The following is a 12,147-nucleotide window of genomic DNA, read 5'->3' as shown; positions in this document are numbered from 1 at the left end:
CCATAATAGCTCACTTCTAAGAATAAGTATTTTTCACAGTTACACCAACTAAAACTCTTGCTTTTGAAAGGTTATCTCATGCTGTGTCATACTTTAGCTCTTATCAGAACAAGTTTAAATAATTACCACTTTGGGGGACTGCTACAAAGAAAACCTTGCACAAAAACTTGTTTGTTGTGACAGAGTTCAAACTGAGAAATTAATTCAAAAGATTTTCCTCTCTGAGGATGATTTTCCCACTCATTACACCTTTCTTGTCATTATGTTTTATGTGGTATGTGCAATATTTCTCTTTTTCTTCTTTCACACTCACAGCTTTTCTTTTTAGTGAAGGTTTTATTTGCCCACATGGATGAATATCAGTCATTCACACATCATATACAATAAAAGACCTTCATATGTCACAATTGTTCTTTAAACGTAACAAAACCACCAAGCTATAAGAGTCAAAAATATAAAAAAAGCTATTATATATATATAATAATATAATAACTATGATATATTACTATAATTAAGAAATCGATAGTTCATGGGGTCATACTGGAGGTATGTATGAGCTGTGTGGTAATGTTCATAGCACGTGTGTGTCTGTGTGTGTGGCCCACCCCACCCACCAGGCAGGGGACTTTCCCCTTTCTGCCTCTGCCATGAACATCAGGTGCTTCCTGACAAGTCTAAACCCAGAGGACCCCTTCTCTAACTGCATTTTTCCTTTTTTCCCCACCTTTATTGCATAAAGTCACTCAGAAAGAACAGGATCATAAAGAGAAAAAAGAGAGAGTGAGGAGAGACAATTTCGTCTGCCATGTGTCTGCCTTTGCATATGGAAATGATATATTGAGGCTTGGGGTGTCTTTAGTGCATAAGTGCCTGAGTCCCGTTGCTGCCTCTAATTTCATATAATTTCACATTTTGTCTTAAAAGGGGAGAAAATGTTCCCAAGTGAGCCAACGTCAAACTCTAAATCGTAAACAACTTGATTAAAGGAATTTGAGTCTGCATCGCCTCCCTCCTGGATAAACGATTCGAGTGTATGTGTGTGTGTAAATGTGTATGCAGGCAGAAAGAGTGTGTGCGGTGCATGCAGTCTGTTTTTAGTTCTGCCACTTATGTTTCGCTGCTGTGTCTGCAGAGACGAAACTTCATGCTTACTAAGATATCAAATACAACCCCTCACAGATGTATACTCTACCTCCAACACAATGTCACACACGCCAACAAACACACACAAACACACACACACACACATGCACTTGATCTTCCACAGAGATGTGGGGTTGGTCTCCTGATTGTGTAGAGCCCCATAGAGCTCCTCACACAGGCTTGCTGTGCTTAAAGGCTTACCATGTGTACATAACATTATATTGCACTACAGGCTTAATTTATGCGACTGGAGGCAGGAGGGTGGGTCAGTGTGATGTCAGTAACATCTACTGGGGTGGATGGAATGAAAATTATACTTTCTCATTTCTCATTCTAAAATTTCAAGTTATCTTTTTTTTTGTTGTTGCTGGTGCACATTTTTTTTTATCTTTGCGTTCCTTTTACATCTGTCCTTGTCCTTCCAGTCTACTTGGGAGGGCCTGGGCATATGTTTTATGTACAAAACTCCCTTACTCCTGTTGGTCCTAATGTGTTGTGCTCCTCCTGTGGTTGAAGATGAACCAGTCTCTGTGTCTGCTCGCTGTCTTTGAGGTTGAATCATCAAAGAGTTGAGGTGTGGAGCAAAGCCAGACTAAACCAACCGCAACATACACCCCATCCCCATCACCTTCATCTCTGTCCAAATCGAAACACATACACTCCCTCCCATTCATTTTTTGATATCATTTCTTCTTGTCTACTTTCGTCTTGTGTTGTTTGTTGACAGTGGTGTGTTAGTTTGTTGATGGCTTTGCCTGGAGCTGTGTTTAAATACTAAGGTGACACAACAAGATAGGTATTGTATGTATGATTGACGGCAACATAATGGAACCCATGTATTTATGAATGATATTACACTGTTTACTCAATGATCTCCTGGATAAGAAGGAGAAGGCAGTTTTGGTTTTGAAGGGCTGACTTGTCTCTGGTTTTACATGACAAGATCCCTGTCTTCCTAGTGTTACATAAACTGTCATTAATACGCCCAGTGGTTCAGACTCCTTCAAGACCTTCTTTGATGATGAGGATTTTACATGTCACTTTTACCATTAGGTGGTGGTATAAGGTACAGGCCATGTCTTCAGAGGCACAAGAATCTAGAAAAAGCTTGAAGTAGCTGTTGTTCTCTTTATCAAATAAGTAGGTAATTATTTTTATTAATTGCTGTCCACAATCAAAAAATACTCAATTTTAAGCTATTTAAAACACAGAAAAGCAAGGATTGTCAGCCTTTGAGAAGCTGGAACCTAACATAACTTTTTGATATTATTTATCTGAGTAATATTAAGAAACTATTGTGTCAAATCTGATTTATTTGTTTTATAATTTGGAGACACAAGACAGAAGAAAAGCAGATGTGCAAGTGAAGGAACAGCAGCAGCTCACCTTCCTGAGCTCCTAACTAGCTGCAGACACAGGCAGTCGGCACAATTTTACTGGGGAACGCACACACATGCTTAGACACAGAGAGAATGCTCATTGTGTTGGCCTGAGATGCTGCCAGAATACCACAATTTATAAAAACAGCTTTACAAATCACTGACATCAATAATTAACTACAGGTTTACATAATTGAATTCTGCTTCACCCCGTCTCCCCTCCTACTGCTGCTGGAAAGAAAATGAGGGAATGAGAGAAAGGGAGAGAGAATCCTATCAAAGAAGGGTTACCAGGGCATATTGTGCCCTCAGTTAAACTATGTGCTTAAGAGGTGACATGAGTGCTAGGCAAGCTAGTGCCAACTTCACACTGAGCTGGAAGGTCCAAACACAAACCTTCTTGCATCTCTGTGGATTCAAATAGTTTGACACAGACCAGAGTTTTTACTTCTGGTAAATGCTTAGATGCACACGGGTGGTTACAAGGTTAATTGGAGGCTATCTAATTTATTTGGAATAAGGTGTTAGGAACATTTGAGGAAGTATTTAGTTGAACAGGGAGACCTGTGCAGACACACACACAGTAATTAGTCATTCTAAAGCGCATAAAATGTGTGTGTACGTGAGCATAAATGACAGCTGGGGCAGAGCACCTTGTGTTTCTAGTTTAAACATTTAGACATTCCTGGAAGATAAGCTCCTGGAGGGGGAAGTGTGTAGACACATAAGAGCTGACCCTCTGTCTCCTCTACCACCCTCACTCAACCCCGTCATCTTTTATTTTTTGCCTTTCCTCATCTAGAAAAAATCCAGAGAGACACTATAATCGAGATACACTCCACTATGTATGTGTGTATTTTAGATAAAAATAATTACTGTTAAGGAGTTTTAAGTGGGTGAGTGGGAGAAAATATCACAAGTGATGGACCACCTATGATAACAGTGAAGAGAGTTTACTAAAGCACATTTTTATTGCAAGTACCTCACATTTTTTTATTGAGTCATAGTGTGGCTGTTGTTGGTGTATGTGAATGTTTTATACTTTGCAACTTAATCTCCAAGATGAAAGAGCTAAAGTGGAGCACACTTTCTAAGGAAGTAAAAGGCTCATATTCTTTGAGTATTATCATGTGTCCTCCTGGTTACATGGCGTGTGAAGAATATCTGGTCTTAACCAGATTTTAGTATCAGTTAGTGTTGAAGTTCATACCATCAAGATGCGCCGGTAGCTGTCTCGGTCAATGCCCCACAGTTTAAGATCAGTCTTGGCTTTGACGGTGGCAGCTCTGGGGGTCCCATAGATCAGGGCCAGCTCTCCAAAGCTGCCTCCTTCTCCAATACTGGTCACCCACTCCCCATTCACATATACCTGCAGACAGAGGAAGAAAAACAGATCTAATACACTCATTTTGAAATGCTTGGTCACTTATATGCACACACACACACATGCACAGCTCTATTTAGGCCAGCCACTATAGCTCCACAGACAATACAACCTTATTGAGATTCATTCAGGCTGTCTCTGGGGCCGTTACGGTTTCACCTGTCGACACACTATCCACTATCTTGTTGACTTACGTCAACAGAACAGACAGAATAGAGGACAGAGAGAGGGGGAGGGTTTATCCCTCCAGTGGCTGTTGTGAATTGCCACAATTGTTGCAAGCCATCATCCAGGACTCAGAGTGTAGACCACAGGGGACATAACCTTCACAATAAAATGGGGTGACTTCAAAGAGACAAAGAGAGCTGGCTATGGTTAAGACAAGTCTCAAAGAACAACACAATAAAATGTTGTGAAAGTGTTAAATGAAGAATAGCATGTTTACTGCAGTTTCCCTAGTTTAGTCTGCAAGTGTCTCTTGATCTTCAATTTTCTGTTTGGTCTCACAGACACTTTCATGCAGCTCTTGGGCACGTAGCATTGTTTCAATAATCAACATGAACTCCTAAATGGATCAGGTTTGCAAAGCTGGAGTAATAGCTTTCAGAGAGGTGGAACGCTGGAAAACTGGAAAGAGTTGTACTGTACTGAGTCAGCAGTGTGGATAAGGTAAAATGGAGTTCAGAATGAAAAAGTATTAGACAAGAACAGTGTATGCTATGTCACAGCTGTGGCATTTTCCAAATACAAATACCTACAGCAAATTGCACAGGTCTGGTGGTAATTAAGAAAGAGCAAGTACTGGAAGGTGGGTGACTAGGCAATGTCACTCTGTATTCCTGTTTGTAGTTAGTTGATGCATGTTTTCTCACTAGCTGTGTGAGTGTGTGTGAGACAGGGTCTGTCTCCAACTATTTGGCAATTATTTCACTTAATTTCCAAATGCACGATCTGCTTAAAAAATAATAATAAAATAAGATTACTCTTATAAATAAGTGCTTGGATTAAAGTAAAAGTGAATTATCTTAAGACATTTGCTCACAAAATGTCAGATATAATCATCTGTGATTAAAGTATTTTCCATATTTTTTCTGCAAACAGCATTTTATTCCAATAAGATCATCTCAGATTTTGTAGTGAAAGCTTTCATCTACTGTGTGTTGCACCATTATACTGTAAATACAGGCCAATGTCTGTAAGTGAATACACTTGTGTGCAGACATAGAGGGGTGTTTACTTCAGTGGCAGTGGTTGTCAGCTTTTAGGCAGTTTATGGGATGCCGGCAGATTTACACCCCTGTCTAATGAGAGACATCTCCACACTTTAATAACCTCGGCACTGAGCTAGAAGTAGTTTAGTGCCTGAACTGAGGATGGGAGGCAACAGCTGTGTGTAGAGACAGAGGGATGGTTGGCGGAATAAAATGAAGGCGACAAAGATAACCATGGGATCTGGGCAGAGGTGAGGTTGAGGATAGAGGTCTTCACCCAGTTTAAGTGCAGACTGACAGAGACCTGGCTGTGGGACAAGACACTTAAAATTCACCGGTGACAGACAGGGAGAGGTTTAAGTCCCAGTGAAGAGCAGACCACCTCCAGTTACACACACTGGCAGAGACAACATAGGCAAATAGTGATGCCGCAACTGTGCAGCTGAGCACTAGAACAACTGTGGATCTGATCTAGAATTTGGGACGAGTCAGAATTACGGAAGACGAGAGAAAGAAAAAGATTTAGCTTTCAAATATTGTTCCTGAAACCAAGTCTGATAAAGGAAAACGGATCAACCTGTGGTCAAAGGACAGGCTGCACCTTAGGTGGAGTTTGAGATTGGTTGAAAGATGACCAGCACTGAATGTTAAAATTAGCAGCGAGAAACAGGTTCCACTAAAAAGCCTCTGCTGTGAAGGTAAGATTACCATAAACTGAATATCAGATGGTACACAAGACTAACTTACACTGAAGATAGCTGAGGTACAGAGACAAAACATTATAATAATGGAAGGAAAAAGTGGAGAATATCTGTAGTCTGTATGATAAGACCTGGTTAACTTGTTTGCTTTATCAGTCTTCATTGGGTCTTATGTAAATGGCATAAGCTCAACATGTTGCTGATTATATATGTTGGAAGCTATAATTCACAATCTCAACTTCGCGGATACTCACATGTTTTGTAAATCACATGTGCACGATGACTTTTTTGTAGTAAACAAACAACTCTTACAGCTAATTTACAATAATGTATTTGATTCTATAATCTAATTGTATTTGACAAAACATCAAGAGTTGATATTGTCTATCAAGGCACCATCTCTTCTGGCTGTAATCATACAATTGCTTCTCTCTATATCTCAGATGCATTGACTATATTCTCGCTCGGCCGAACTTGCCAACCTGCTTCTTTCCTTTTACCCACTGTATCTGTGTTCACCGCTGTAAGCTGATAAGGTTGCTTCCTGTTTAACTTTCCATCAGCTTCTGTTTTATCTCTCCACTTAGGTCTACCATACTATGTCAGACTTGCTAAGACAAGAGGTGTTCTCAGTTTAGCTGCCTTCACAGAGCGCTGAACTCTATAGCGCCATGTTCAGATTGTCATCAGAGTGGAACTGAACTTTGAAGAGAACAAAACACGGGGGCAAACCAATACAACCTTTCCATTGTTACAGGGAAACATTGTCTCAACATGAGTGGAGAAGGCTGGATTTTCCCACTGAGCCACAATCCGTCTTATGCCCTACTCTTAAAAACAGGTGAATAAATGCTAATATTTGGACAGAGGAAACTTTTAAAAACATTTTTAAAATGCTATTTAAACCATTTCACTGATAATGAAAGAAACTGTGTGTGTGTATGTGTGCATGCGCGTGTGCATGCTTGGGTCTCTGTGTCAACCACTTACGTCCACTTCACCCTGGTCAATCACATAGAAGTTGTCTCCTTCATCACCTGAATGGGGAGAGAAAAAGAAAACAGGGGTTTGTGAGAGAGAATAGAAAAAAATCTGGATAAATACCTGGCTTTGAACCAACAGGAAAACCTCTTCCTACTGCTTCCTCGTGCTTATGTTCTAACAGATTTTTTTTTTTGCCATTAAAACAAAGAGGGTAACAACTCTGTGCCTTAAAAGATCAAAATGATCTGTCAGACAGCTTTATGTGAGCTGGGGGACAATAACGTAACACTAAGACATACACCCATTCTTTTTCTCACACTCTCTCTTTCATATCTGTCACATTCTACCTCTTAAAAAAATTGTTGAATTTCTTGCCTTGCAATCATTTTTCTTTGGGTCTTTATAATTTGAGGTCTTTGAAAGCTTCAGGGCAGACACAGCGTCAAAGATGCCGCTGCCTCCTCCAGAATACATATTTCAGCAGAAGGTTGCAGCAACAGCAGTGCTCATTAATACTGCTTGTGTGGCTTAATAGTGGAAACTCTGAAACAGAAGTGCCTGAGCATGCAGAGCTTACAACACCTTATTACAAATTATAGAAAGATTCCTAGTATTCAACTAAAGATGCCAGTTTTATCTATTCTTTTTTTTTTTTCTTTGTGGAGCTTTGCTGCTCCACAAAGAAACTCACATTTTCCTTTTGGAATCAGGTACAGTAGTCCTATTGAGGTCTATGTTTCTTTTTCCACAAAAACTGAAAATGTGAACTGCTGCTAAAAGAATAGTTTCAAATTTTACTTTCTTGCTGAGAGTTAGATGAGGAGATCAATACTATTGCCCAGAGAAAACTGTTTTGTCTCTCTCTCTCTCTCTTTCTCTCTCTCTCTCTTTCTCAAAGGTAACAAAATACCTAGGTACAGGACTATACTGTGACTGGCAGCACTAACTTCCTGAAATCTCCAGGAGTTGTTTACAACAGCTGCTGAAATGTAAAACTGTTCCTTTACGTTTTCCTCTAAGGTTGCACAAGCAGAAAATACATGTTATCGTTCGGATTTATGCGGATGGTGGACATTTGAGACCATTAAAGATGCAAATTTCCAATAGGAAAATAAATCCTGCAACTGTGGCCATTGTTTTATATGTGCAAGTCGTACAACTTCAAATGTTTGGTTAGTAGCCTGGATCCATTTCATTGACAGGGATCCGCTAAAAGCATCTAGTCTGGAGATAAGGCTGAAAAATGGCAAGGTGTTCCTTTAATTATGCTATCTGTTACACAGGGCTCAAGGGAAAACTTTACAAAAGATTGACAGCCACATACACGCGGGCTATGAGGCTCTCCCTGCAGTGACCTCTTACAATACTATTTGAATACAACTCTCTTCAGAGGTACAAGTGGGTAATGATGCATGTGGATGCATGGGACAAAGTATGCATGTGTGTGCACTTCATAGGTACCAAGTATGTATGTATGACTGTGGAGGTGTGTTCTTGTGTGTATGTTCATTCACCTGAAGAGTTGAAAGGCTGAGGGCACCCTGTGTGTAAAGTTCACAAGAGTTCACACGGCTAATTAATACTGAGTGGAGAGTGCTCGTTAATCATATAGCTCTATTTGTCACACAAAACGCTCCTTGTCTGTCTGATGGTGTGTCCCAGTGGAGACCCCAGATACACACACACAACAACAACCTGCTGCAACCTGGCCCTCTGCTATCTCCCTCGCTCTGTCTCTGCCCTGCTCTCTTTCATCTCATCTATCTCTCTTTCAATTCCCACTCGCTCTGTCTTTCTTTTCTTCTGCTCTTCCTGTCTTTTATCACTTTGGTTCTCAACTCTTTGTTTTGCGCCCTCCCGGTCCCTCTGTGCCTGAAAGTGCAAGCAAATATTTGACCAGAACATGCACAAGCACATAGAAATGTATGCATGGTCTGTATACGCCTAACGCAGTATGCGGACCAGTGGCCTCATTTAAACAAAATAATTGTCATACACACTCTTCAAACTTTGCTAATAAGAAAAATACTTTATACTAGGCTTGTGCACCATTAACATATTCATGATATTTAAAATTAGGACTTATACATAAATGCTCCTTTTACCATAAAGTCCTTTACTGTGTCTATATAATACAGAAAGAACAAAAAGTTCACATAACCAGCAAATTCATTAATCTAACTAATATAGGCAACACTGACACAATCAAAATACCCCTAACCTTTTTTTTTTGCATGTTATGAGAAAATTGTCCCTTTGTTTAAATACCACTGAGGCATCAGGGCCGATAACTCCTTGCTGTGTCTAAATAGTGTGTGATGGGTCAGTACAGTGGTGCTTTCTTGAAGCTATACAGTGGTCCAGACATTAGCGATGACATCAACACTGTATATACTGTACACCACATTCACAGGCTGTCTAGGATTGTGGGCCCTGCAAAGTTAGCTAGACTTATTATCACCAAATTAGGACTGATATACTCTTGGATGCTGATGGGGGAGTAACTGAGTGGGTGCGTGTCCAATGGCAGACAGGTCCATGTAAGTGTGTTTTGTAAGGCGTGCCCCACAAGTGCAACAAGTGTGATTTTGTGCAGGTGTGAACAGAGTATAATATCTGAATGTGAACATTATCTATAAGAATGTGTTAATATTCTGTGTTTTAAATATGTGGTTAAACATGCCTGTATTGTGTATCATGGGAGTTTGAGTGGGGAAGCACTGGAAAAATACAGCCTGGCCCTGCTATGCTTTTCAAAGTTCATGGATGTCTAAAGTGAAGGCTTTCTTGACTGTGGGTAGGCAGAGAAGAGGGCAGACTGGTGCAGAGTGGGGGAATGTGCTTTAGGGAGAGGAAATGGGAAGAAACCAGAGTGCAACAAGATACAGTTAACATGTGTCTTGGTGGCACAAGACAGCAAAAAAAGGCATAATATTTTCTTTTTTATATTGTTATTTAACAGGAAATTTCTTATTCTCCCTTCTGTATCGTGATTTTGGGATGGATTTTTTAACACAAAACTACCACTAATTTATTACATATTATATGAAAAATGTAGTTTAAATTAAAATTTTGGACTGTTGAACATAAAAACCCAGATTGTAATATCATCAACACATTACATGTTACATTTTACCTTTACATAAATTCATGCGAACACACTTATACATACCTTGCTGAATAACTGTTTCCCCTGCAATGTGGGTGACCGGAAACATGGCATCAAATATATCACTGGGAAAAAAGAGAAAGAGGGAAGAGGAAGAGGGAGAAGGAAAGAAGGAGGGAGAACACAGTTATTATCAACATACCTGCTATTATGTTGCATCATCCCACTGCTCTTTTGAATTGTGAACTCCCTCACACACACACAAGAGTTTGTTGTATGAACATGAGGAGCAGTGTGATGGAAAAGACAGAGCACCCATCATCACTGTGTCCACTCTATACGCCAAAGAGAGGGGCCTGGGAAATCTTGATGACCCCAGCACACTATATATATATATTCTATATATATATAGTGTGCTGGGGTCCGACAATCCCAGCAATTCAAAAATTCAAATCTGTGGTGGATCTGTTTAGGCGGAACTTTGGGCTTTGCTAAATGCACATACCAAACATAAGAGAGTATTATTATTGCAGACAGTAAGTTATCATTACAAAGCTACAGCCACTTTCGCTGTATCTTTGCATTATACAATATAACATGGTGCATAGGCTTAAACACAACTCTGTGTTGTTACAGACATGATCAAAGCCTGAGCTGCTGAGCGTATCTCCTAAAAGTAGCACTGAGAAAACAAACAAAATGACGGCTGTGCCTAAGCACTTAATTTCTGTTTCAGCCCGGCAGGGAAAGCGCCTGTTAGACTGTTCCTAATCAGGCTGTTTAAATGCATGAAGCCTCAGCAGATTAAAGTTCCACTGCTGGGATGTGTTTGGACAAGAGAAAACTCAGTATCCTTCCTCTCTTCTTCTCTGCCCATCTTATACCTTCAGGGGATATTTACCTATTTAATCAGTTGCGTACCACCCTACATATAAGGAAATATAGAAAAAACAATAAAAGAAGGTCAGGCATATTGTATCAAAGACATACAAGACCTGCAGTGTGAATGTGGGGCAAGTTTGAGCCCGTTCTTGGTTATTTGCTTTTCAGTTAATGTGTGCATTTCAGTGAGTGTGTCTACATTTGAGTATACACTGCCCATCCAAAAAAAATGTCACACACTAATATTTTGTTGGTCTGTCTTTAGCTTTCATGCCTGCCAACAATTTGACTCTTCTGAAACAGATTAACATCTTTTTATACGACCACAGGATGTGCTTCTGACAAGTTAGGGTTAAATAACTTGTTGGCAGCTGAAAAATAATAATTCATGCAGTAATTATCTAGTGGGAGGCTCTTAGCCTATTTGCTTAGTTAAATCCAGGTGGTGACTTTTTTTTTTGGACGGCCAGTGTAAATTGGCTATGAAAACACACAGGTTTATACAAAATAATGTGTCATGTATAATACAGTATTTCTATGCTCATGACAGCACATTAGATAATGCAGCAGTAATGAATTCATGGGATGAAAAGGTTTATACAGCTGAACACACCTGACTGCACATTACAGACATAAAAGTGCTGTTTTACATGAACCTTCTCAGCAAAACTCTGCAGGTCAGCAGATGTTGGGGAGAGATCTGACAGTGTTGTTGAGTGGTTTTGAAGTGAACAGACCCTGCTTGCATTTGTTTATGTGGACACTGAATAAAATGCAGACTTTAACAGGTGGACATGAGCCAGCTTCACCCACAGGTAGGCCCTGTGCAATGCAGCTGGACACTGACTCAGATGTACCCAGGGAAACACACACATACCAAACACACTTACTCTTTAAAACATACAGGCTTGATCTAAAAGATGCACAGACATACTTAGATAATTATATACTATAAAACCTACGGTATATGCACATGGCTCTATGTATTCTACAGTATATACTCACCTGAGCACACACACACTTGCAAGATCAACATATTTAAGCACTGGCATTCGTGATGAAAACACATGTACTGGCACTCAAATGACATGCAAACACAAAGTCTTTGATGGTGATTAGTCAGCACAACATCTGCAGAAGGGTTCTCAACTCTCCTCAAATCTGTGACCACCTGCGCTTGGCAGGAGTTTGTTTGTTCAGGAAGCTTCAGCGTGGTCTTCAGGTCACGTATAATTCCTAGCGTGTGGATTATGAAAATAATAACCTCAGCAAAACAACAAGTTCAACGGGGGAGACCAATTCAACAACATAGGGAATTCATTAATTATAATTTCTTCGGAACAAAAAATATTTT

General features: G+C 39.9%; 1 protein-coding gene across 3 annotated transcripts in view; it reads right to left on the bottom strand.

The window, feature by feature from the left end:
* prkar1b (protein kinase, cAMP-dependent, regulatory, type I, beta) overlaps window positions 1-12,147 on the bottom strand; it is a 54,022-nt gene that overhangs the window by 11,977 nt on the left and 29,898 nt on the right. For all 3 annotated transcript variants that reach the window (XM_026362216.2, XM_026362227.2, XM_026362234.2), the window contains 3 exons: window positions 9,975-10,036; window positions 6,809-6,855; window positions 3,733-3,891 (listed from right to left, as the gene is read on the bottom strand). In XM_026362216.2, coding sequence (XP_026218001.1) covers window positions 3,733-3,891; window positions 6,809-6,855; window positions 9,975-10,036 — 268 coding nt within the window. The remainder of the gene's footprint in view (window positions 1-3,732; window positions 3,892-6,808; window positions 6,856-9,974; window positions 10,037-12,147) is intronic.

This window comes from Anabas testudineus, chromosome 8 (genome assembly GCF_900324465.2).
Source record: "Anabas testudineus chromosome 8, fAnaTes1.2, whole genome shotgun sequence".
In the NCBI taxonomy this organism is placed as follows: domain Eukaryota; kingdom Metazoa; phylum Chordata; class Actinopteri; order Anabantiformes; family Anabantidae; genus Anabas; species Anabas testudineus.
This window is presented reverse-complemented; position numbering and strand designations above follow the sequence as displayed.